The sequence below is a fragment of the Nicotiana sylvestris genome, chromosome 6 (genome assembly GCF_000393655.2).
Source record: "Nicotiana sylvestris chromosome 6, ASM39365v2, whole genome shotgun sequence".
Taxonomy (NCBI): domain Eukaryota; kingdom Viridiplantae; phylum Streptophyta; class Magnoliopsida; order Solanales; family Solanaceae; genus Nicotiana; species Nicotiana sylvestris.
In genome coordinates, this window is record NC_091062.1 from 203,092,815 (window position 1) to 203,119,515 (window position 26,701).

General features: G+C 36.3%; 2 protein-coding genes across 2 annotated transcripts; one reads left to right on the plus strand and one right to left on the minus strand.

The window, feature by feature from the left end:
- Window positions 1-7,744: 7,744 nt before the first annotated feature.
- LOC104212913 (probable CCR4-associated factor 1 homolog 7) lies at window positions 7,745-9,220 on the plus strand. The gene is made up of 2 exons (XM_009762288.2): window positions 7,745-8,026; window positions 8,144-9,220. The coding sequence occupies exon 2, from the start codon at window positions 8,223-8,225 to the stop codon at window positions 9,048-9,050; it is 828 nt and encodes a 275-aa protein (XP_009760590.1). The 5' UTR covers window positions 7,745-8,026; window positions 8,144-8,222; the 3' UTR covers window positions 9,051-9,220.
- A 2,481-nt stretch (window positions 9,221-11,701) lies between these two features.
- Window positions 11,702-22,380, minus strand: LOC104212920 (large ribosomal subunit protein uL30y-like). The gene is made up of 6 exons (XM_009762296.2): window positions 22,316-22,380; window positions 21,306-21,510; window positions 13,584-13,684; window positions 13,360-13,497; window positions 12,203-12,305; window positions 11,702-12,086 (listed from the first exon to the last, which is right to left on the minus strand). Exons 2-6 carry the CDS (start codon window positions 21,486-21,488, stop codon window positions 11,871-11,873), a joined length of 741 nt encoding a protein of 246 aa, XP_009760598.1. The 5' UTR covers window positions 21,489-21,510; window positions 22,316-22,380; the 3' UTR covers window positions 11,702-11,870.
- Between the last annotated feature and the right edge of the window lie 4,321 nt (window positions 22,381-26,701).

Consider the following 26,701-nt stretch of genomic DNA (forward strand, 5'->3'; position numbering starts at 1 on the left):
AAACTAAATTCTAAAAATCCTTAAATTATTATTAAGTTATAAAAGCGCAAATTAACTCCCAATAACAATTAATGCACAATTAAACATTAATACAAATAAAAATCACACAATTTGGACATTAAAATGCTAGAAATGCAAAAGATTATTTTTTATGATTTTCTCATTTTTGTAAAACAAACTTAAATAAATACTAAATGAAAAATGCGACATATTTTATATTTTTATTAATTTAAACAAATAAACAGCACAGACAAAAATACCAAAAAAAATACAAAAATTGCACACAAAGGAAAATTGTTTTATTCTGAATTTTTTGGGAGTAATTCTTTCATAGGGCAAAAATCACGTGCTTACAACTATCATAGATTACCAGGCCAGGCGAAATCAAGGGCAAAAAGCCACAGATATGTTCCTCGTCCATTAGAAAGGGCAATCACCGGAGGAGGCCACATGGGAACGATATGAAGACTTGTGGCAATTCAAAGATAAGATCCGTGAGTTTATGCAGCAGCATTGCGCCGCGGTCGTCGCAATATTAGGTGGGGGAGAGTGTGATGACCCTCCATATCATCATGCCACATAGGTGTCATTTGACATATATTAATGTCATGTGGAAGCTTAAATAAGAAGAAGACTAGCATTTGTGAGAAAATTCTAGAGAGGTATGGACATTTCCTTAGGAAGAACCTAAATCTTATGGATTTGCTAGGAAAGTCCTTGGAATCTTCTAGGCTTGTAGAGAATTCTAGAAAAGGCCCTTATCTTGTAAATATCAAGGACTTGTGTAATAATTAATATTTACACACTAGCCCCTAGGAGATTAGTATATAAAGGGGGTCATTCATTTGTAATTCATCAAGCAAACAATTCAAGTTCTCTCTAATACAAAGCTTCCTTTAACAATTCTCTTGTGTTCTTTCTTCCATTCTCTTAGCGATCTTGAGTGTAGTAAGGCTGACTTGACATAGCAAGAACGTGAGCAAGTTGTGCAAGATCGTGAGCGAGTTGTCAAGTACCGCACATGTACTTAGTTAACAACTAAGGACGTGGCATTTGTCTATTCTTTATTTTTAGTAAAACCCACATTTCAATTCTTTTGCCCACTTTCTCCTATATAAAACCACTTTTCACATTCATCAACCAAAACAAAACAAAAAATAAGTAGAAAAAAAGAAAAAAGAAAAACAAAACTACTCCAGCCCGAAAAGACACAAAAAAAATAAAAAATAAAAAATCTCTTATTTGAGAAAACCCCACTTTTCCATTAAACACCACCCAACAAAAAGGTGGTCCCCAATTATCATTATTATAGTAACTAGTTCCCTAATTTCCAATTTTTTTATTAATCAATAACCACTCTATTATAAAATAAAGACTGTAAAGTAAAGACAACTATAGAGAGAAACTGATATATTATTCGAATTCAAACTGATGTCCATAATGAACTGAAATCTCTTCTATTTATAGAAGAAATGAAGCTGCTGTGTAAGCTGCTACTATACCAGATATGAATAATCTTCTACTGAGAGCAATGTTTATCCATAACGGAGTACTGAAAAGATAAGCTTATTATACCCAGTATGGATAATCTTCTACCGGAGATAATGTTTATCCATAACTGGGTACTGAAAGGATAAGCTTATTATACCCGGTATGGATAATCTTCTACCGGGGGTAATGTTTATCCATAACTGGGTACTAAAAAGATAATCTTATTATACCCGATATGGATAATCTTCTACTAGGGGTAATGTTTATCCATAACTGGGTACTGAAAGGATAAACTTATTATACCCGGTATGGATAATCTTCTACTGGGGGTAATGTTTATCCATAACCGGGTACCGAAGTGATAAGCTTCTTCAGGAAGCTTATTTCCAATAGAGTACTAAATAGATAAACATATTTACGGTGGAGTCCCATATGGATAAGCTTCTTCAGGAAGCTTATTTACAACGGAGTACTAAATGAACATCCATAATATAATATATTTATAACACTCCCCCTTGGATGTTCATTAAAAGATAATGTGCCTCATTAAAACCTTACTAGGAAAAACCACGTGGGAAAAAATCTCAGTGAAGGAAAAAGAGTAAACATATTTAGTAATACGCATTGCTAGATGCCTCATTAAAAACCTTATAAAGAAAACCCCATGGAAAAAAACTTAGTAAAGGAAAAAGAGTGCATGGCGTATTTTACTCCCCCTGATGAAAACCTTGTTTCAAATATTTGAGTCTCCGTATTCCAATCTTGTATACCATCTTCTCAAAAGTTGAAGTTGGCAAAGATTTAGTGAATAAATCTGCTGGATTATCACTTGAACAGATTTGTTGCACATCAATGTCACCATTTTTCTGAAGATCGTGTGTGTAGAATAATTTTGGTGAAATGTGCTTCGTTCTATCTCCTTTTATAAATCCTCCCTTCAATTGGGCTATGCATGCAGCATTGTCTTCGTATAAAATTGTGGGTCTTTTCTCACATTCCAAACCACATTTTTCTCGAATAAAATGAATTATTGATCTCAACCATACGCATTCCCTACTTGCTTCATGAATAGCTATTATCTCAGCGTGATTTGAAGAAGTAGCAACAATAGATTGCTTTGTGGAGCGCCATGATATGATAGTACCTCCATATGTAAATACGTAGCCGGTTTGAGATCGAGCTTTATGGGGATCAGATAAATAACCTGCATCTGCATAACCAACAAGGTCTGCACTATCTTTGTTAGCATAAAACAAACCCATATCAAGAGTTCCCTTTAAATATCGCAATATATGCTTAATCCCGTTCCAATGTCTCCGTGTAGGAGAAGAACTATATCTTGCTAGTAAATTAACAGAAAATGCTATGTCAGGCCTTGTAGCATTAGCAAGATACATTAGTGCACCAATTGCACTGAGATAGGGTACTTCGGGACCAAGGAGTTCCTCGTCCTCTTCTGGAGGTCGGAACAAATCCTTATTCACTTCAAGTGATCGAACAACCATTGGTGTACTCAATGGGTGCGCTTTGTCCATGTAAAAGCGTTTTAAGACCCTTTCTGTATAGGCAGATTGATGGATAAAGATCCCGTCTGCTAAATGTTCAATTTGCAGACCAAGACAAAGTTTTGTCTTTCCAAGATCTTTCATCTCAAATTCTTTCTTAAGATATTCAATTGCCTTTTGGAGCTCTTCTGGAGTTCCAACAAGATTTATGTCATCAACATAAACAACAAGTATAACAAATTCTGATGCCATTTTCTTTATAAAAATACATGGACAAATAACATCATTTATGTAACCTTCTTTCAGCAAATATTCACTAAGGCGATTATACCACATGTGCCCAGATTGCTTTAAACCGTACAAAGATCTTTGTAATCTGATTGAATACATTTCCTGAGATTTTGCTTCAGGCATTTTAAATCCTTCAGGGATTTTCATATAAATTTCATTATCAAGTGAACCGTACAGATAAGCTGTAACTACATCCATTAGATGTATTTCAAGCTTTTCATGTAGTGCTAAACTGATGAGATATCGAAATGTTATGGCATCCATAACAGGTGAATATGTTTCATCAAAATCGACTCCAGGTCGTTGTGAGAATCCTTGTGCAACAAGGCGAGCTTTGTATCTTTCAACTTCATTTTTATCATTCCTTTTTCGCACAAAAACCCATTTATGACCAACTGGTTTTATACCAGCAGGTGTTTGGACTACTGGTCCAAAGACCTCTCTTTTAGCAAGTGACTTCAATTCCGATTGAATTGCCTCTTGCCATTTTGGCCAATCAGATCTTTGTCGACATTCTTCGACAGATCGAGGTTCAAGATCCTCACTATCTTGCATAATATTAAGTGCAACATTATATGCAAAAATATTATCCACCACTATTTCAAATCGATTTAAATTAATCCCATCACCGTTCGAACTTATTAAAAGTTCCTCACTCACATGAGCTTCAGGTTCATTGATTTCTTCAGGAATCTCAGAACTAATCAGATTTTGGGTCTCTTCAGGGGATCCCTTCATAGTATCGTTTTGATCATTTGTCGATTTTCTTTTTCGAGGATTTCGATCCTTAGAACCCAAAGGCCTACCACGCTTCAGGCGTGCTTTAGGTTCACTAGCTCTCATGCTAGTAGATGGTCCTACTGGGACATCAATTCGGATAGGCACATTCTCTGCTGGGATATGTGACTTAGTTATCCTTTTCAAATCAGTAAATGCGTCTGGCATTTGATTTGCTATATTCTGTAAATGGATGATCTTCTGGACCTCCTGATTACATATAGGGGTACGGGGATCAAAGTGAGATAATGATGAAACTTTCCACACAATTTCTCTTTTGATTTCCTTTTTCTCTCCCCCTAATTGTGGGAAATTTGTTTCATCAAACCGACAATCTGCAAATCGAGCAGTAAATAAATCTCCTGTCAATGGTTCAAGATAGCGAATAATAGAGGGTGATTCAAACCCAACATATATTCCTATCCTTCTCTGTGGTCCCATCTTACTACGTTGTGGTGGTGCTACTGGCACATATACAGCACATCCGAAAATTCGTAGATGGGCAATATTTGGTTCATGACCAAAAACTAATTGTGACGGAGAATATTTATTATAATGTGTCGGTCTGAGACGGATAAGTGATGTTGCATGCAAGATAGCATGGCCCCAAACAGTAGTGGGCAATTTTTTTTCCATAAGTAGTGGTCTTTCTATCAATTGCAGGCGTTTAATAAATGACTCTACAAGGCCATTTTGAGTATGAACATAAGCTACATGATGTTCAACTTTTATCCCACCTGATAGACAATAATCATCAAAAGCTTGAGATGAGAATTCTCCAGCATTATCAAGGCGAATGGCCTTTATAGGATAATCTGGGAATTGTGCCCTTAATCGAATTATTTGGGCTAATAGCTTTGCAAACGCCAGGTTGCGAGATGATAGTAGGCACACATGAGACCATCTTGAAGATGCATCTATTAGGACCATAAAATATCTAAACAACCCACTTGGTGGGTGAATAGGTCCACATATATCCCCATGTATACGCTCTAAAAAGGCAGGGGATTCAATATCAACCTTCATTGGTGATGGTCTAGTGATCATTTTTCCTTGATAACAAGCATCACAAGAAAATTCGTCATTTGTAAGAATCTTCAGGTTCTTTAATGGATGCCCACTCGAATTTTCAGTAATTCGTCTCATCATTATTGATCCGGGATGGCCCAAACGGCCATGCCAAAGCACAAAAGTATTTGAATCCGCACAAAAGTATTTGAATCCGTAAACTTCTGGTTTACGATAGAGTGTGCTTCAATTGTACTAATTTTTAAATAGTATAAGCCAGAAGATAAAGTTGGTAACTTTTCTACAATGCATTTCTGGCTAGAAATATTCTTTGTAATACAAAGATATTCCCTGTTCATTTCATCTATTGTCTCAACATGATACCCATTTCGGCGGATATCTATAAAACTCAACAAGTTTCTTCGGGACTTGGAGGAGAACAATGCATTGTCTATAATAAGTTTTGTTCCCTTAGACAGAAATATTATGGCTCTTCCGGAGCCTTCAATCAAACTTATATTACCAGAAATTGTTGAAACATTTGCTTTTTCCTTATGCAAATAAGAAAAGTATTTCTAATCGTTGAATATGGCATGAGTTGTTCCACTATCAATAACACAAATATCTTCATGATTTGTCTTTGATCCAAACATAATTTGAGGATTATCCATATTCTTCAAAATAACATAAATAAAATATATTATAGTAAACATCATTATCAAAGCATAACTTTTATTTATGTACAACAATTACATAACCATACTATCTATTACAAACAACAAAAATTAAAATATTTACATTTCTACAGATTCACTACCGATTACATGACTTGTTTCTCCTTCTGGGAGTGCAAAGTAATCAGCTACATCCAAATGCATGAAGTCTAAATTATCTTCAGAAATAAAATTTGCTTCAGCATTTTTCTGTCTTCTTCAGGGAGGCTTGATAAAGCTCAACCAGGTGCTTTGGTGTACGACAGGTACGTGACCAGTGCCCTTTTCCTCCACATCAATAACATGCATTTTCTGCATTTGGCGCTTGCACCGCTTCATGCTTTTGTTCCTTCCTTTTCCACTGCTGGTGGTGAGGAGGCTTCTTTGGTGCATTATTATTACCATGATTGGGGTTTCTTCCCCGACCACGGCCATGACCACGACTGGGGCCACGACCTCTTCCACGTTTAGCTTGGTGGAAGTTCGTCTCATTCACTTCAGGGAATGGACAAGAACCAATAGGTCGGCTTTCATGATTTTTCATTAATAGCCCATTATGTTGCTCTGCTATAAGAAGATGTGAGATAAGTTCAGAATACTTTTTAAATCCCATCTCTCGATATTGCTGCTGCAGGAGCATATTCGAGGCATGAAAAGTGGTGAAAGTTTTCTCCAACATATCATGATCAGTAATATTATCACCACATAATTTTAATTGGGAAATAATTCTGAACATAGCAGAATTATACTCACTGATAGATTTAAAATCTTGTAGCCTTAGATGAGTCCAATCATAACGTGCCTGTGGAAGAACGACCATCTTCAGGTGGTCATATCTATCTTTCAAATTATTCCACAGTATGACTGGATCTTTAATAGTGAGATATTCCATTTTCAGGCCCTCATCAAGGTGATGGCGTAGGAGGTCATATCTATCTTTCAAATTATTCCACAGTATGACTGGATTTTTAATAGTAAGATATTCCATTTTCAGGCCCTCATCAAGGTGATGTCGTATGAATATCATTGCTTTGGCACGGTCTTGGTTTGATGCCTGATTTTTATCCTTGATGGTGTCTGCCAGACCCATCGCATCAAGATGAATTTCAGCATCAAACACCCAAGACATGTAGCTTTTGCCCGATATATCCAGGGCTACAAATTCAAGTTTAGAAAGATTTGACATTATTTAGGAAAAGAAAGTTATTACCTCTAATACTTTCAAAGTATTTGCTCGAGATGTCAGAGTCTCGTGCTGATAACGTGCTATAAAATAAAGACTGTAAAGTAAATACAACTATAGAAAGAAACTGATATATTATTCGAATTCAAACTGATGTCCATAGTGAACTGAAATCTCATCTATTTATAGAAGAAAGGAAGCTGTTGTGTAAGCTGCTACTATACCAGATATTGATAATCTTCTACTGAGAGCAATGTTTATTCATAACGGAGTACTGAAAAGATAAGCTTATTATACCCGGTATGGATAATCTTCTACCGGGGATAATGTTTATCCATAACTGGGTACTGAAAGGATAAGCTTATTATACACGGTATGAATAATCTTCTACCGGGGGTAATGTTTATCCATAACTGGGTACTGAAAGGATAAGCTTATTATACCCGGTATGGATAATCTTCTACCGGGAGTAATGTTTATCCATAACTGGGTACTGAAAGGATAAACTTATTATATTCGGTATGGATAATCTTCTACTGGGGGTAATGTTTATCCATAACCGGGTACCGAAGTGATAAGCTTCTTCAGGAAGTTTATTTCCAATAGAGTACTAAATAAATAAACATATTTACGGTGGAATCCCATATAAGAAGCTTATTTACAACGGAATACTAAATGAACATCCATAATATAATATATTTATAACACACTAAATATTTGAGAAAAAATCAGATATTTGCAATTTAAAAGGGATTTACTTCGTAGTCTTCTGCATCAGCTTTTGTTTTTGCAGGAAAAAAATGGAAAAGAAAACAAAACCAACGAACATTATAAAAAGCTCTAATTTTATAATCAGAGATTTGGAGCTGTGAAGGAGGTGGACAGCCCTACCCACCCCCATCCACCTCACGTACCTTATCTTCTCTCTCTCTCTCTAGAAGAACCTTATTCCTCCAAAAGAAAATATTAAAATATCTCTGATTCTTATCCCTTTTCACCGCCTCACATCATTTCCCTTCATATATTATTACAAAGTTCAAATCTTTATGTATTACAAGGTAAGATTTGACATCAATTGTTTTAGTTTCTGTTTTATTTTTTATGGAAATTTTATTGTCAGTTAGATTTAGAGCTATTGGTTGGTAAAGTTTGTATCTTTTTCAATTTTTTTGCAGATCTGATTTTGGATTTGAGGATTTCCAAGAGATCCTTTTTGGTTTTTTGTGATTTGGGTACAAATTAATTTTCTGGGAAATGTCGCTTTTACCCAAAAGCGATTCGATTCACATTCGAGAAGTATGGAGTGACAATCTGGAACAAGAGTTCGATTTGATCCGAGAAATCGTCGATGAGTATCCGTACATTGCAATGGATACGGAATTTCCAGGTGTTGTTCTTCGACCTGTCGGAAATTTCAAGAACAGTAACGATTATCATTACCAAACCCTAAAGGATAATGTGGATTTGTTGAAGTTAATTCAGTTGGGGTTAACATTCTCTGATGAAAATGGGAATTTACCAAAGTGTGGTACTGATAAATACTGCATTTGGCAGTTTAATTTCTGTGATTTTAATCCAAATGAGGATGTTTATGCTAATGACTCAATTGAGTTGTTGAGGCAGAGTGGCATTGATTTCAAGAAGAATATTGAAAAGGGTATTGATGCTACGAGATTTGGTGAGCTTTTAATGTCTTCAGGAATTGTGCTAAATGATAATGTGTATTGGGTTACATTTCATAGTGGTTATGATTTTGGTTACTTATTGAAAATCTTGACTTGTCAGGATTTGCCTGATACTCAAACAGGTTTCTTTAACTTAATCAACATGTATTTTCCTGTGGTTTTCGATATTAAGCATTTGATGAAGTTCTGTAATAGTCTTCATGGTGGATTGAACAAGCTTGCTGAGTTGTTGGAGGTTGAGAGAGTTGGAGTTTGCCATCAGGCCGGTTCGGATAGCTTGCTTACAGCTTGTACTTTTAGGAAGTTGAAAGAGAACTTCTTTAGTGGATCAATGGAAAAGTATGCCGGTGTCTTGTATGGTCTAGGTGTTGTTGAGAATGGACAGAATGTCCATTGATGAAGCAAGAAAAAATGGGGAAAAAAAATGAAAAAAAAAACAGAAAAAGAAAAGATAGATGTTTAGTGTATTTGTGTGTGCTTATGATGCCACACTACTCTGTAAACTTTTAATGAGAAAGTTTGCTCTTCATTTATGATATCAGCCTTCTTTTGGCTCAATTCAAGTCACTCTATTTCTGGGATATTACGTTTGTGTGGTTGTTGTTTCAGTTGCTGCTCCCATTAAAGCTTTTACTGTTTTTTGCATGGTTAAGTTATTCATTTTTCCCAGGATTTAGTATAATACTTCTGCGCAATGGTTTCATATGTGGGATGTACATGGTAATCCTAGACTAAACAAGGTTGAAGGAAAATATTTGTTGCATTGCATATAACCTGGATAAATAGTTCTGTTTAGGTAATTGTTTAGGGAACATTTTCAGATTTCCCGTAATACTAAAACGAAAAATGAATGGATGAGGAAATTCAATCTAGAGAATCTCTTACCTTTCGCCAAACAAGGTAAACTACATGTATTGCCCTTGTGCATGCCTTGCTATTAGCCAGTCAGCATCTTGTACTTGATGCTGTTGCATTTTAGCTTGGTTTGTGCGTCTATACAATAATAGCATCATTTGGCATAATGCATTCCAGGTTTCCTTTTATAGTCGCTCGAGTATTGTGTCCTTGCCTTTCTTGCTTGAACTACTCTTCCTGTTCCAGGAGACTTGCTGTTTGGCATTTAGTTATCGGATAATTACTTTAGACTTCTAATCCATGAGTCTCTGGTCCTATCTTCTATGATGTTTGAAGCAGGATGTACAAATTCCGGCGCAGGTGCTGCTGGTTTATGTTTGATGAAAGATTAGTACTATTCTTACATTTTCATGTTCCTAGATCTTTGTTATCCCATATTGTGTCATTTTTACCAGTTTTGTTAGTAGTATTCTTGTACTTCTTACTTTTAGATCTTTGTTATTATACATCGTAGCTTTGTTTTTTCTTGTGTTGTTATTGTTGGTTGCTTCCTGTTTGTGTTTCTTAAGCCGAAGGTCTATCGGAAACAGCCTCTCTATCCTCACAAGGTAGGGGTAAGGCCTGCGTACACACTACCCTCCCCAGACTCCACTTGTGGAATTACGCTGGTTATTTTGGTTGTTTTTTGTTGTTGTTGTTGAAAGATCATGTGATTAGGAGAAATTATTTTTTAAAAAAAGGGGAGAAGAAGATCAAGTGGCTAGGAGATTGAGACTTTAAAAAAGAAAAAGGAAAATATAAGGTGATTTGGAGAACTCTTAACATGTTTATTCCTGTTTTATGTTGATGATGGTAGGTTTTTTCATCATTTCAGCAGATTGTCAGAGGTTTGTTACTGTTCATTTTCGTTGTAAGTAATGTTCTGACCAGGTTTGGCAGCTGATCAGGAGTTAAATTTAATTTTGGAAATTGTTATGACCTTACTTTGCTCAAAGACTTGGAAAGTGAAACATGAGGGGTCTCTCTCATGGCTTCTTACAAGTAAAATATCCTGATATTCCCTTAACCAGTGAAAAAATCTGATGGTTCGCATCTCAAGGCTTTGACGGGAAAGTTAGTTTGTACTCTGAACTTTCTGAGGAATAAGGTTGACATAGTTAAATCTTTGTTTTGCTGCAAGATTAAGATCTGCAACGCCACCGAAGCTTTCGTATATGAAACATTAGCTGGTAGCTATTGTCAGATGTGATCAGGAGTTGCTCTGAATGCGTTACTCTCTGCTAGAGGTGGCAAAAGGGTTAAAATAAAACAGTTATACACCCATATTATCCATTAAAAAATGGGTTGTATAATGAACTATTTTAAAACGGGTCGAATATGAATAAGAACCGTATTATTCACTTAGAAAATGGTTAACCAAATGAATAACTAATGTGTTTAACTTTTACATTTGTAAAGTCTCAAATTAGGGTTTCTCAAGTTTGGAAGACTAGGAATGCTCCTATAGGTGATCATATTCAAGAAGCGACATATAATATGAATATCCATATTATTCACCGGATAATCCGTTTTTTTATCCGTTTCAAAAATTGCCCGGATCGGATAATTTATCCGTTTTTTGACTTACCTATTTGACCAGCTCATATCCGATCCGATCTGTCCTTTTGCCCCCTACTCTCAGCATATCTTCCATGATAATGTTTGAAGTAGGACATTCAAATTCCAATACAGTTTGTGATATTGCTGGTTAGTGCTGCTGAGGAATAACTTTTCTAATCTGTGGGTTGCAATTTATTGCCTCTTTGATTTTACCCCAAGTGCGAGACTAATATGCACTTGAACTTGCTTATTTCTGGTTTAAGCTGATATTGATAGGTCCTTTCTATAATTGACGTCTGTTAGGCTGTCTGAAGTTTTTCTTTTGGTTCCTTTTGATTTTCTCCATCTTTTCCCCAATGATCAGCACTGGGGTAAAGCCTTTTATTCCCAATCGTCCATGATTTGTAAATTTTTCTTTTTCCTTTGATGATAGTGCAGTTTTGTTTATTATGCTTGCTGCATTTGCTCATACAGTCAAAGAGCATTTCTGGAGTTTTCGCTTCAGCAGCAGAAACACGTGGTCCAATAATGAAAAGCATATCAGATCATTCTTTTTAATGGCTTCGAGGCACAAATAAGCAAAAGGCAACTATATGAGATAAATGAATGGGTGAAGGGAAAAGATTCCCACCTAACATTTCATTTCTTCAGCTGTTATGCCATGTTGACAGTGATTTAGGTGCTCCATCTTACAATAACCCACACCAAAACCGCAATGATAACACTCAACAACATTTGATCTGGAAACTAGGACCTGTCTATGCTAATTCATCTTAGAGATCAATTCATTGATGTGATCCTCACGATTTCCTGAATCGCCGCCATCCTTGTATCGCCTCTTCTTTCCCTGCAAAGCTTTCTCTGGCTTGGTGAGAGCAAAGGGGCATAGAAAGCTAGAGACCTCCTTGAAGTGTGGACCAACATTAGCAATCTCGCTCACGACGTCTTCTAAGCATATGATGCCATGCTGACCTAGTGTCTGCCAAAATAAGTAGTTGAGTTACCACATGATACCAATGCAGGGATGCCCACAAAACGTAGAGTGACGAGATCAACTGCTATGGTAGTTATGAGAAGGAAAGGAAACAAAGGCACCTGTTCCACGATGTCATTGCTAGTTAAAGGCACCCTTTGCTGGTCAATTTTTCCAGTACCTTTCTTGTAAATCAGATCCTTCACGCTCTTCAGATTGGGGTATCTTCAAAGCAAAAAAATGAAAAGCACATTGATTGTTAATGCGGTTATGCACAAGGATTAGTATTTCCTGCTTCTAATTCCTTTATATTCGGTGTTGAATATCCTCACCAAACAAAGAATACCTGACGTAAAAAATAGTTCCATGTATCCATAAAGGAGGTTGAATGTGACTTCTGGTGTCACATAATACATGGTAGAATTCTTGTTTGTGTCATTGCTTTCAAGATGCAGGAAAGGAAGAACATTCAATCAGAGATGGACAAAAAGTAAATTACCCAACCTCCAAATGAGGGGTTGTTGTTTGATTACATATGCCAAGGTTAAAGAGACAAAATTATAGCATGTTTGGCCAAGCTTTTAGGAGGAAAAAAAAATACTTTTGGGAAGGAGCAGAACCAGTTTGGAGAAGCAGAAAAAAGTAATTTCTTCCCCAAAGCACTTTTTTGAAAAGCACTTTTGAAAAAAATATACTAGTTAGAAGCACTTTTTAAAAGTTTGGCTAAACGCTAATTGCTTTTTAGAAGTGCTTTTCAAAAATACAAACTGCTTCTTACCAAAAGGAAAAAAACACTTTTTGAAAAAAAAAAATACTTCTCAAAATAAGCTGGTTTTTCCAGCTTGACCAAACAGGCTATTAAAACCGATATCCCCTTTTTGATGGAGGAAGAACTTTCACTCTCAAAGAGAGAGAAACTGAAGATAGAACTTTGACCTCTTTTAATAGAGAAAACCACTATAGAAAAATGATAAATAGGGTAAACAGCCATATGAGAGCTGAATAACTAGTCAGTAAAAACCAAACAAGGTTTCTTTGGCTGCTCTAATTTGAGTAGAAGCGGGAGCTAGACAGAGGAGGATTTTTGTGCAACTATATTTGACTTACTAATTTTCCATACTTGGTGAAATTAGGAAAATATATTAAAAATGTCAACCCTCCGAGCAAGCATAACATCTGGTATTAACTGATAAGAGTTGTGTGATTCAAGGATATCTAGTAGAGAGACGAATTAAGTGAATGCTAGTGCAATAATAAGAATGTAAATAACTATACATACCCATATGTGACATAAGGCTCCACCTTTTGCAGAATTTCCATTATTCTTGCATTTGCCTTTACAAACACTCCACTGAAGATTTTTCGCAGCCTTAAAGAGTATAAAAGCTTCCTTGTCTTCGGATGCATATCACTTTTCCTGAGGTGAATCACAAATATTAGGACCCAAAGGCAGGCCACACCCGCCAAAAGAGTATAATTGTGATAACAAAACTAGGAACCTACCCTCCAACACGTATGACAAATAGAAGAATGGAATCTGGCGTGATCAAGGCTCGCTTGATTCTTTTCTTTCCCCTTTGTTTCATTTGGACAAGGTCCATCTCCTGAATGTACAATGTACAACAACTAAAAGTTAGTGAGTCAGAAAGCAATCTACCATGATGATCTTTTTTTTTTGATGAAGTAATTGATTTTATTACTGGCATCAAGAAGATGCATAAATTACAAAAGAGTGCAGCAATTGTTAGCTCCTTACAAATGGTTATACTAGTACTAGGGAGCTAACAAAATTCAAAAAACTATCGGGGGAGTCTATAGGGGATAGATAAGCCCAGCTATACAAATACATGAGGCATCTAGCCTTGAGTTTGTGGGGAGAAGTTGATACTCCATCAAAACACCTGCTGTTTCTCTCATTCCAAATGCTCCAAAAAAATAGCTGCAGGTATCATCTTCCATACTTTCCTGGTGGTGCTATGGTGGTGCTATCAACTTTCCAGTAACTCCAAGACTCAAAAGCATCCCTGATATTTTTTTGATAAGACCCATCTAAGTCCAAAGAGTGATATAAACATACTCCATAAATCTGTTGCAACGGGGCATTGAAGAAAAAGATGGTTGTGAGTTTCTGCCTCCCTCTGGCACATGTAGCATCTATTCACAATCTGAAAATTCCTCTTGGCTAAGTTGTCTTGTGTCAAACAAGCCTCATAAAGTGCAGTCCAGTTGAAGCAGATGACTTTGGGTGACAACTTGATTTTCCATATTAACTTCCAAGGCCAATGGTTAGTTATTACATTGTGAGTTCCTGCTAGCTTGTAGACTACTTTGACCGAGTACTTTCCTGCATCTGCACTACCCCATTTGAACTGGTCAAGTACTAGAGTGTTGCTTGAGAAATTGTTTAGTGAGGAAAGGAGTCTGAGCAGATCCTCAATTCCCAATCTTGCAAGTTCCTTCTAAATGTTATGTTCCATGAGTTGCCTTCTCTGCGCTGATGAATCGTTGAGTCTGGATCACTAACCATTTGAAAGAGAGCAGGGTAGTCATTCCTTAGGGGTGTGTTGCCTAGCCATTTGTCCTTCCAGAATTTTATTTGCTGTCCATCTCCAACTGTGAAGTGCTGTGAGAACTCCTCCCAGAGTTCGCAGATGCTCTTCCAAACTCCAACTCCATGTGGTGCTCTAGATAGCTTGGTGCACCAGTGGCTTTGGGATCCATGCTTGGCATTGACAACTTTCTTTCATTGGCTCTGCTTCTTCTGTGTTTATCTCCAAAGCCATTTCATCAATAAGCATTTGTTGTGCAAAGCTAAGTCTCTGACCCCTAGTCCACCTTGGTGCTTTGGTAAGATAACTTTAGACCACTTTACCAGGTGAAACTTGTGACCATCTTTAGTCCCTTCCCATAGAAAATTCCTTCTGATCTTGTCAAGCTGCTTCAGGACCTTACTAGGCATTGGAAAGAGTGACATCTGATAGGTTGGGATGCTGTCTAGCACACTACTGATTAGAGTTAGTCTTCCACCCATAGACAAATACTGCAGCTGCCAAGAAGCAAGTTTCTTTTCAAATTTCTCAATGACCCCACTCCATATAGCTCGTGACCTAAACTTTGCCCCTAGTGGAAGTCCCAGGTAATAAGTTGGTAAACATCCAGTATTGCAGCCTAAAATTCCAGCCAAGTCTTCTAAATTATGCACCTCATTAACAGGGTAGATTACACTTTTGAGCATGTTAATGTGAAGACCGGAAATAGCTTCAAGTATAAGAAGGGTTAGATTTAGATAGAGCACTTGACTCTGTCTGCCCCACAAAAAATCAAAGTGTCAAATATTGACCGTGCTTCCTCTCCCAACATCAAAACCTTTCAACCATTGCAGCTGCTTAGCTTTATCCAACATCCTACTGAGTCTTTCCATTGCTAATATGAATAGGAATGGTGAGAGTGGGTCTCCCTGTCTCAATCCCCCCTGTGGAGAGAAAAAACCAACTGTGCTCTTATTGATTAGAATGGAGTACTTCACAGTGGAGATATTGAACTTGATCCATTTTAACCATCTTTCCTCAAATCCCATTTGGCTTTTTCTATGTCCAGCTTACATAGAATCCCTGCATCCCCTTGCTTTAACTTCAAGGACCTCGTTTGCTATCAACAAAGCATCTGTAATCTGCCTTCCTTGGATGAATGCATTCTGTTGATTTCAGACTAATTTTCCCATTACTTTCTTCAACCTTTCAGCTAGGACTTTAGCTATGATCTTATACACACTGCCAATTAGACTAATTGGTCTATAGTCCCTTAGCTCCATTGCCCCTTTCTTTTTAGGAATGAGCACAATGAAGGATGCATTACATGACCTAACCATCCAACAATGTTGGTGATAGTAACTCATAGCTGAAAGTATGTCATGTTTAATGAACTCCCATGAGTGTTGGTAGAAAGCCATTGTGTACCCGTCAGGCCCTGGTGCTTTGTCAGGAGCACTAGAGTTAATAGCTGCAAGAACCTCCTCCTCATTGAAAGATGCCTCCAATCCCTCCTTTTCTTCTTCTGTAATGGTTGCAATTTCTTCAAAATTAGCAGATGGCCTCCAACTTTCCTGCTCAATGTACAAGTTTTCAAAAAAATCCAGTGTCTCCTACTTTATCTGCTCCTTATCTTCTATGATCTCATCCCCGACCATGAGTTTGTCTATGCAATTGCTTCTTCTATGAGAGTTGGCAATCTTCTGGAAGTACTTGGTGTTTCTGTCCCTTTCCTTAAGCCAAAGACACCTTGATTTCTGCCTCCATGAAATTTCTTCTGCTTTGGCTAACTGTTGTAGTTCTATTCTTATACTAACCATTTTAGTTTGCCTAGAAATCCTTCTGATTGAAGCCACATGTTTTCAAACTTAAAGAAGGAAGGAGTTGCATCCCAGTCACCACTCTCCAAAATAATTGGTCTATGATCTGAAATTACCTTAGGTAAGGCAATCTGTCTCACAGCATTAAAAGAGTCATCCCAATCATTGGAGATAAGGAACCTGTCAATTCTCGAAGCCTGCAAACAATTGTCTCATTTAGACCAGGTATATTGAGCCCCCTGTAAAGGAAAATCAATAATATCTAGGTCCTGAATAACATCAGAGAACAACTTCATTGCCTTTGATCTTCTAGTACAATTCAGCCTCTCACTCTCAAACCTAACAACATTGAAGTCACCTCCCACTACCCAATAATCTTCCCAAAGTCCACTTATTCCTGCAATCCCACTCCACATTACTTCTCTCCCTGGATTGTTGTGTGATCCATAGATTCCTGTGAAGCACCATCTGAACACTTATGTGGTGCTTTCTAACATACAAGAAATGGAATAAGACCCCCGGTGTGCATCTAATTTGACCCACTTTCTTTTGTCCCAAATCACCACAATCCCTCCCCTGGTACCACTAGCTTTTAACTCCACCCAATCAGCCCATCTATTCCCCCATAATTGTTGAATCATTCTAGTAGAGCAATCTTCTACCTTAGTCTCCTGCAAACACAAAATATCCACCCTCCACTTCTGATTGAGAGATTTAATGGTGCTTCTTTTCCAATCCTCATTCAACCCCCGCACATTCCAACTCAAGATTTTTAGCTTCATCCAGAACATGAATGGTATTGCCTACCCCCCAACCCCTTAACCTGCTGCCCTCTTCTGTCATAATTAATCCCACATGCTAATCTTTTCCTTTCCCCCCTCCTCTATTCCTCTTCTCCTTTCCTGCCTTTTGTTTTGATTCCTGTTGTTGGATTTGGACTTGTCTTCGCTGCTCCATCCTTAGAATTATGTTCAGAAGATCATGCTCGAACCCTGTCGCATTCACCCCAAAGGCCTTGCATGCCTTGACCATAGTGAGTTTGGTCCATTTTGAAGTCTCGATTAGGGATGGAGTATCAATTAGCTGTGCGCTAGGACCTCCCTCATACCATGTTAGTGGAAGGGCTTCAAATACTGCCTGAGAAGAAAAGTCCGTGTCTGAGCTAGTTGTTGGAACCAAATCCATTGTTGGCGAGTGTATGCAAAGTGGCCAGTGGACTCTCTCTTCTGGGATCCCTTCATCTGCGTCTGAAGGGGAGTTTTCTAAACTCTGGTTTGCCAAAGCCATGGGGCAAGATTGTGTCGTGTTATGATCCTTCGAGAATGAGGGTTCAGCTGCCAGTTCTTTTAATTTTAAAGCATTTGGGTTGGGTTAAAGCCCAGTTACCCTCCACACTATTTTCTCATTAAAAAGCTTTGACTCCTTTGACTTCCTTGATGTGGTCTTCTTATTAATTGGGCCTTTTTTGTAATATTCCTGATCTGCTCCTTGGCCCAAGTTTTGTGATGGATTGGAAAGCCCTTTACCCAAGTTGCCAACCTGTCCTTCTACATGTGAGGTTGTGCCTGATGCAAGGTTCCTGCCAACCTGTTCTTCTACATGTGATACTGTGCCTGATGCAAGGTTCGAGGTACCCACTCCTGCCATCTTCTCCCTTGCTTCATCAGAAAAGCATTTTCCGGCGGGTCTGATTTTTGTATGAGCATCCTCTAGTAACGAGATTTCAAAGCCCCAGTCTTCCGTAATCAACTCCAGATTTCTTGGTAATTCTTCTCTTCGATTAACCACACAGATACGTGCCCAAAAAAAGTGGACTCTATGTTTAGTGCCATCGTCAGTATCGACAAAGCCACCACACTTGTCTCCGATGAACTTGAAAGTGTCTGCCGTCCATGCATGGATAGGAATTCCAAAAGCTTTCACCCATCGATGCTCCGATTTTGCAGATTTCATATCTGCTCCGGCCACCGGAGACCACCATTTCAAGGTCAATCTTCTTCCATTCCAGAACCAGTCACCAGCTTTGACTCTGTTTGCTTCGAATCTAGAAGGGAACTCAAAAAGGAACCGGTTGTGCTCGATGGAGTGATCTTGAGACCCGCTGTGACTTGCCATCTGCCTGGGAACCAATTCTGAATCACTTCTGCCTTTGGGCTCAAGCTAAATGGGTCATTTAACTGACCTATGAGACATTTTGAAAGGAAGTTTTCATTTCCCAGCTCTTCCTGGAGTGCTCCATGCCCTACATTGGTATTAGTAGTAGTTGCCCAATGTGATATATTAGCAGCTTCCTTGTAAGACCTTGATTGATCAGCATAGAGATGAAATCTTGGGTCTACATATGTTCCCAGATAACCTTGTATCATCCCTGCTATGTCCCCCATCCTTTATTGTAATTGCCTTCCGGGATAATGATTGCAGGTCTGTTAGTCCCTATGATAGCTTCAATTCTAACAAACCGACCATAACTGTTAAAATTTTGGACCACCCGAAAAGTGTATGTTTGTATCTTCCTGCCCCATCTTTTACAGTTGTTGCCGGTCTGAAGAGAAGCTTGGATCAAAGCTTTGCACACCCATCGGAGGTTGTTGTCATCTATTTTAATCTTTCTTGAAAATCTTCTGCTACATTCTGTAAAAATATACCATCCCTTAGCTTCCTCTTTGATACTAATTAATGCAAAAGTTTTGCCACTAGAATTGAAAGTGACCCTTCGATCCATAGTTAGGCAAATTTAGGAAAGACATCGTCGGAGTTTAGAGATGAGGGTGGGAGAGAGAAAGTGATCCTGGCACATCCCCCAATAGAGAGCATTTTCATGGTGCTCAATAAGTAGCAGAATGACCAATGTGATTGTTCAATCTACCATGATGATCTTATGCACTTGGGGGTTTTCTTGGGGGTTTTATTTGGAGGGAGGGGGGGAGTAGGCAACTTAGGCATTCAGTTGTGTTTCAAAATATTAGAACAATATCATAAGCACTTTTTTTTCAGATAATTTGTATCACTGATACTAGTGTATGCCAAGCCCACAAAAATATCATTTCCCCCCATGCTCCTCAAAATTTACAACAACAAACCCAATTTGATCCCAATATGTGGGGTTTGGGGAGGGTAGTATGTACGCAGACCTTACCCCTACCTAATGCAGGTAGAGAGTATGTTTCCAATAGACCCACAGCTTAGGAAGGGCAAGAAGAAGAAGAGGGAAGCAAGGAAAAAAGAAAGATGGAAGAGAAAAAAGAGAGAGATAAAGGATAAGTATTATCAAATAATAGCAATAGGGAATAGAATACCTGAGGCGAACAAAATCATATACCGTAATAAAAAATCTAAGAATATGAAGAGACATGCACGCTACTAAGCTTATCGATGAACACTATAAACTACCTAATAACCTTCTACCTTAATCCTCGACCTCCACACCCTCCTATAAGGGTCATGTCCTCAGTGAGCTGAAGTAGCGTCATGTCCTGCATAATCACTTCTCCCCAGTACTTCTTAGGCCTACCACGACCCCTTCTCAAACTCTTCATGGCCAACCTTTCACACCTCCTGACAGGGGCATCAATGCTACTTCTCCTAACATGTCGGAACCATCTCAGCCGCGACTCCCGCATCTTGTCCTCCGCGGAGGCTACTCCCACTCTGTCCCGGATAGCTTCATTCTTAATCCTATCTCGCCTGGTACACCCACACATCCATCTCAATATCCTCATCTCTGCTACTCTCATCTTCTGCACGTGAGAGTTCTTGACTGCCAACACTCAGCCCCATACAGCATAGCGGGTCGAACCACCACTCGATAAAACTTACCCTTAAGTCTTAACGGCACATTCCTATCACATAGAACATCGGACGCGAGCCTCCACTTCATCCATCCCGCTCCGATGCGATGCGTGACATCTTCGTCAATCTCCCCGTTACCCTGGATAATAGACCCGAGATACTTAAAACTCGCTCTCTTGGGGATAACTTGACCATCAAGCTTAACCTTTATGCCTGCATCATGGGTCACACTGAATTTGCACTCCAAGTATTCTGTCTTGGTTCTACTTAGTTTGAAACTTTTAGACTCCAAGGTCTATCTCCAAACCTCCAACCTCGCGTTAACTCCGCTACGCGACTCGTCAATCAACACTATATCATGCACCAAGGCACCTCCCCTTGGATGTGACGCGACAGTACGTCCATCACCAAGGCAAACAAAAATGGGCTAAGAGTCGATCCCTGGTGCAACCCCATCACCACAGCGAAATGCTCCGAGTCACCACCCACAGTCCTTACCCAAGTCTTAGCATCATCGTACATATCCTTAATCATCCTAATGTACGATACTTTGTTCTCCTTATTGCATCTCTGTTTGTACTCCAAGAAGGTCTTCTTTTTTACAACTTACCAAAAACGATATTCTTCCTTTCTAGGAGCATAGTTATTATTGTGTCCTGTTGATTTTGTAGGCCTACAAAATGGTAGACTGTCATAGAGAAGTTTTTGACGGCAAGGTTAACCAAAAGTAAATATCATACCTACATATTATCCAGATAGCTTACCAGTTGCTTACCAGTGCCATTAAACTATAGCAAAATGCCTAAAAAATACTCGTTGAAAGAGACAGCAAATGCTGAAGCCAATTGGAAAAGAAAAAGGGAAAAAAGAAATTGGAGAAGATACCAACTAGGGATAGGACATTACCAATTCTTTCTGAAAACATTAATCAAAGTGCTACTTGAAGAGATAAATGCAATGTCCCTTGGAAACAGAATACGACTTCTAGAAGTTGAAAATTAACTTTTAACCATAGTAGGAAAAAATCAAAGATTCCAATGAGTTAACCAATATATGCAATTTAAACAACAAATTCAGATATAACATACCTTATCCCTGTACTCTCGAATAAACTGCTCGGGCTTCTTGATAACAAAGCTATCAGATTTGAGCTTTCTGACTTTCTGTTCCAGCTGGAGTTTCCTTCTAATTGCCCATTCTTCATTATTTTTCCTCTTCTTTAGAATCACTTCCGGTATATAATTTAAAGGCTGTGGCACCTCATCCGCCATAATAGCTACTATATCTCTGACTCTAGGAGAAGCAATGGGCAAAATTAGATATACAAGTGCTATCTATTAGAGATTTTAAGACACTTATATTAACTCAATTACAAGTGTGTTTTTAGTCAATGTCATTCATGGATGAGACAAGTCTTTGGGGGTTGGACTGACAAAGATTGCAAAGACTCTCTGTCCCGAAAAAGTGGGCAGATATTGCATCATTGTACATCATCCTCTAACTACCTAACAGATGAGTGAACTGAAAGGTGGTTGTACAGTACAAGCTAGGAGTTCAGCCAAAACCAATAGCTTTAGCTTAGGCCATATATACGTGTTAAGAAATCTACTAAATATATATTTTGAATCATAAAGCTCAAATCTTGGACCCGCCTATGCTGGATGGGATTGAATCTATGTTAAAATTTCAGCCTCTATCACCTATCATTCTACCATTCAATTTTTTCTTGACCCCAAACATAGTCTATCTGAATCCTCTATATCCATACCACTGTTTCAGGTCCATTTAATTTGTGCTCTATGACATATTTAATCTTTTACGGCCTTATTTTGTTTTTCAATTTGGTTAAAGCCATTATGACACAGGTAACAAATTACTCTGCAGATTAACAGTAAATATTTACATACAATAACGAGAAATCAGAAATTACGCTTTTTTCCGGTAATAGGAGACGAAGAACTACAGCCAACTTATAATTCCTATTATAACATAAAAAATCACAGTTGAAAAGTCGGGTTTCGGTCTCATGAAAGATATAAAATTCGGAGAGCGAGGGAAATAGGTATAAAACAAGCGTGAAAGAACAAAGGGAGCTTACAAATGGATTACGCCGGAGAAACTGACGGCGAGGAGTTCACCGGAGAGATGCAGAGGAGGGGAAGAAGTATAGCTGACGAAGGGTTTAATAAGGTTTTTGGATTTCAATTTGGGTCGATGGAGATAGATATTGTTTGGGCTTTTGAAATAAGAGTCCATAAGGTTAAGCTGCTGCTATCGGAATAATGACACTAATAGCCGCTGTAAAAATAATAGTCAAAAAAATATATAAAATTTATATATTTTGTTTATTAGTATCTATAAATGTGTGTTGCACGTTAATAATGACATGATGGTTTAAATATTTATTTATATGAAGGAACAATAAAATTTAATTAAGGAGAGAAATTTTATATATAATACAACAACAATCATTTAAATGCCGAAAAATATTGTTGCATTAGCATTATACCGGAATTGAAAATGAAAGGATGTCATCAGAAACAATTTTAGTCATGTTAAGTAGATAATTATATATTGTAGTTTAAAGGTATTTAATGTGATGGTATATTACCGAACACTTTTTTATAAACTGTTTTTTTTTTGTATATGTTTCCTTCTAATGCTTTGGTTACTCTGCCATAACCAAAACTCTTATTGTCGATATTGATATCTCTCTTGAAAGTGCACTATCATTATTCGTGTAAGAAAATATATTGTGGTAAATATAGTTCAATATTTAGGATGTTTGTCCTTGTACTTTATTTATTATAACTACAAAACATAAACATACTAAAAATTATTTTCACACAAATTTAAAAGGATATTCTTTTACTTCGGAAGACGAAAGTTGAATTCGGGGATAAACACATACTTAGAAGCATATTGACAAGTATCATAAGTTTTATATGTATGACGTTATATCAAAATTTCTATATACCATATATGTACTATTACATAAGCTATTCAGCGGATCTAAGTTTTCAGTAACATGACGGGCATATGTTTCTTCAAATCAACCTATATGCATTGGAAGATCAATTTTAACTTAGTTTATTATGTGTGTGTGTGTGTGTGTGTGGTGACACTAACATACGCAAGAAATAATGAACTTGACAACAAACATGTACGGTAGAAACGTCATTCGGTATTAAAGTATTTAATTATTCTTCTTGGTAGTTATTGTTGATATCATCTTCTACTGAGTCAAAACTTAAAATATATATTATTTTTACCATAAAACTTAGCAATCAACCTTTTATTTAGTTGATTAATATATTCATTTCTGCTAGCTAAGATAGCTCTTTAAATTCTATCATGTAATTTGCACAAAATGCGTTTTAATCTAATGATGAAAATATTTTCCTTATTAAATGCACTACTATTACCATTGGGGTTGATTACCAAGTGTTATAGAAGAACTAAATCATCTTTTATTGGATGCTCTTTTTCGTTTCCGGCACGAAGCAAGAAGTCACTAAATGTTGGATTTGTTCTTACTTTTATATTTTTTGTCATTTGAATATTTTTCATTTTAGGTCATAAGTATAATTTTGGCAAGCTAGCTTTTACAGTTTCTGCTTTGGTCAATTTTGGAACTACTGATCATACTTGACAGAAATTACCTCTCAAACTATTACTTTTTCACCAAATGGTTCATCGATATCCAATATACTCTAAAACTTTGGGTGATTATTTCAATCATTTGACAATTAGCCAAAAGCGCTTCATCTCATATTATCACTTTTGATTTCCTTATAAATTTAGCACTATTACTCTGATTTGATATATTTGTGATGATTATTTCAGTTATTTGAAGAGGTATATCAAATCTGAAGTGAGTTGTATGACCTCATAATAAAACCATTGTTGGTACACCACTTATTTTTATTGCTAGCAATATTATGCATTTTGATTTGACATTTGCAAGTAATGCATGACATAGGAATATTATTTTGAATCAGCTGGTGGCATCTACAAAGGATATACCGCTATACCAGAGTCAATTTTTTATAATATAGTTTTGAAAGCCTATTCTTGTTCAGGAGTTAACTTTGATTGTGCTTCCTCAAGCACTTGTATGACTTTCTTAATATTATACTAATCTTTTTTTACTTTGTGATATTATTTTTTTAATCTTTAACACTCTTTTTATGGAATAAATTTATGTACTCTAATTTTTTTTTTTACTTGAAAAATATTGTTATTCATATAATGAATTAAAAAATAATTTAATTGGATTCTCTTGCTAAATAATTAATTGAAATATTTGATTATTTGGTTTTAACGTAAAATATAATTTATTTTCTGTTGATTTAGATTCTTAATATTAGTTTATCTCGTGTTTGAATATGTAACCGTGATTATAATTTTATCCATAATAAATTTTATTTTCAAAGAGTAAAAGGATCGATGACATTTCACTTTTTAGATCTTTATGTTTTCAAAATCACAAGTGGTATCGGCTCTTACCAACCCTTTTCTTTCTTTTCTCACACATTTATATTCTTAAAAATTTTCTTAGTTGTTCTTTAATAATTGGGTATATTTTTCTATATTACACAAAATATTAATAATAATAAAATATTATTTGAGTAGGAAAATAATTCAAATATAATATAATAATATATTATCGTGGATTTTTTTTCTCAATTTCAATGTTTTATGCAGTTCGTTTAACATTACTTTTTTTTTGGTTATTGAATATTATAGAGTGGTAATGTATTATCAATGTGGAGGATTCTTATGAAATTTATTTTATTAAACCTTATACATATTTTTAATAAGAATTCAATAGACAAGATTGTATTAATTTTAAAATCTTAAATATTTAAAAAACTAACATAGAAGTTATTGTAGTCCAAAAAATAAGTTATTACAGCTACGTCCTTTCCCTGTGAGTTCTTCAGTTTAATATTTTAGGGCTATTTTGGTCTATTAATATTATATTCAGTTTTTATAATAATATAGGATCTTCGGTTTCTAAATGGATTTGGACAATATAGTACGTTTTCAAATTAATTTAGTAATAGAAATTTTTTAAGATGTATATCCTAAAAATAATAGGATTACAAGGCTAATATCTATGCCTGAAAATAATTGTACTAATAGGGTTCCTAAAGGTAATCACGTAGGATTCCTATCGTACAGTATCATGTCCTAAAACTAATAGGATTACAAGGCTAATGTCTAGAATTTCGATTTATATCCTTTTATTATGAGTTATTATGCTTAATATTAAAAAGTTGTTTTTGAAATCCAACATTTTATTCATGCATTTATTATAACTAGTCTTTACGTTCGTGCGATGCACAAATATTTTCAGTCAAATATTACGAAGCACTATCCAAAAGTAGTACTAATAAAATTTTGAATGCATCGTATTCTAAAATTAATTGTAACTAAATATATTGGAAGTTCAATAATAATTCCTCAAAAATATAATGCATCACCTTCCTTGCAATTCTCTTAGCAGGCAAAGTAAAAGTCACTCATAAAAAGAATGAGGTATGATAGTTTTTATTACAATGCAAAAAATCTCGAATAAATATTATATTTGATCAACATTATTTTTCTCTACAATAAAGAATGTAAAAGATTAGTTGAAACTAAAATGATAGTCATATTGATTTCACTAAATTATTCTATTTTTGGGGTTTAACCCTTTAAATATTCATAAAAAAATAGAAATCTAAACGCATAAGATTATCATTTAAATAAATTATGTATGAGTGTAGTCTTCCGAGCGAAATTAAATGAAAAATAGTAAGTCTGACTGCTAAGTGCCCATCAATTCTTTTCATGGGGCTTTTCTATCTAAATTTTCTTGGTTATTGATATTCCATGTGAGATAAGATTGATCTTCATCTTTATAAATTTAATAATTGTTTATTCCATTCTTGATTGTTTCTTTTTATTTTTATTTTATATAAGAAATGAATTTGAGCTAAACTTGATATTTGGGCATAATGGAACAAAAGAATTAACAATGAGAGCCAAAATCCAAAAGCATTGTGTTTGGGATTTTGGAACTCTATTTCGGTATGGTAGTCTTTTTTATTCATCAAAATAACCAATAATCTAAGTTGTCTTTCAATTGGAATTAAATTTTTCTTGCTTTGAGAAGATGCCATGCGAGTTAGGGGATAACTTCTCGTCTTACTTTTACTTTACTTTGAACCAGTTTGTTTCTTATAATTCAAACTTCCAAGTAATAATTTTGTGTGAGATCAAGTGATCTTATTATTATAATGAGAAGGAACAATCATTGCCTAACTTAAATTTGTATAGATCAAGTTAGGGTTGTCAAATGGGCGGGTTGAGTCAATAATTTGACCCGCCCAAAAGTTACTTGGGATAAGATGAGTTGGGTCAAGATGAGTTAAAATTCGGGTCATAACCCAACCCGCCCAACTGTTATTAAACTTTAATTAATATGTGTTATTTT

Bases quoted from the DNA above. Each gene is read 5' to 3' on its own strand.
- LOC104212913 (XM_009762288.2), top strand. From the start codon at position 8,223: ATGTCGCTTTTACCCAAAAGCGATTCGATTCACATTCGAGAAGTATGG.
- LOC104212920 (XM_009762296.2), bottom strand. From the start codon at position 21,488: ATGGCGGATGAGGTGCCACAGCCTTTAAATTATATACCGGAAGTGATT. The intron at 13,498-13,583 runs GTAGGTTCCTAG...GATTCACCTCAG, and splicing joins TTTGTCATACGTGTTGGAGG to GAAAAGTGATATGCATCCGA. The intron at 12,306-13,359 runs GTATGTATAGTT...TTTGCTTTGAAG, and splicing joins GAGCCTTATGTCACATATGG to ATACCCCAATCTGAAGAGCG.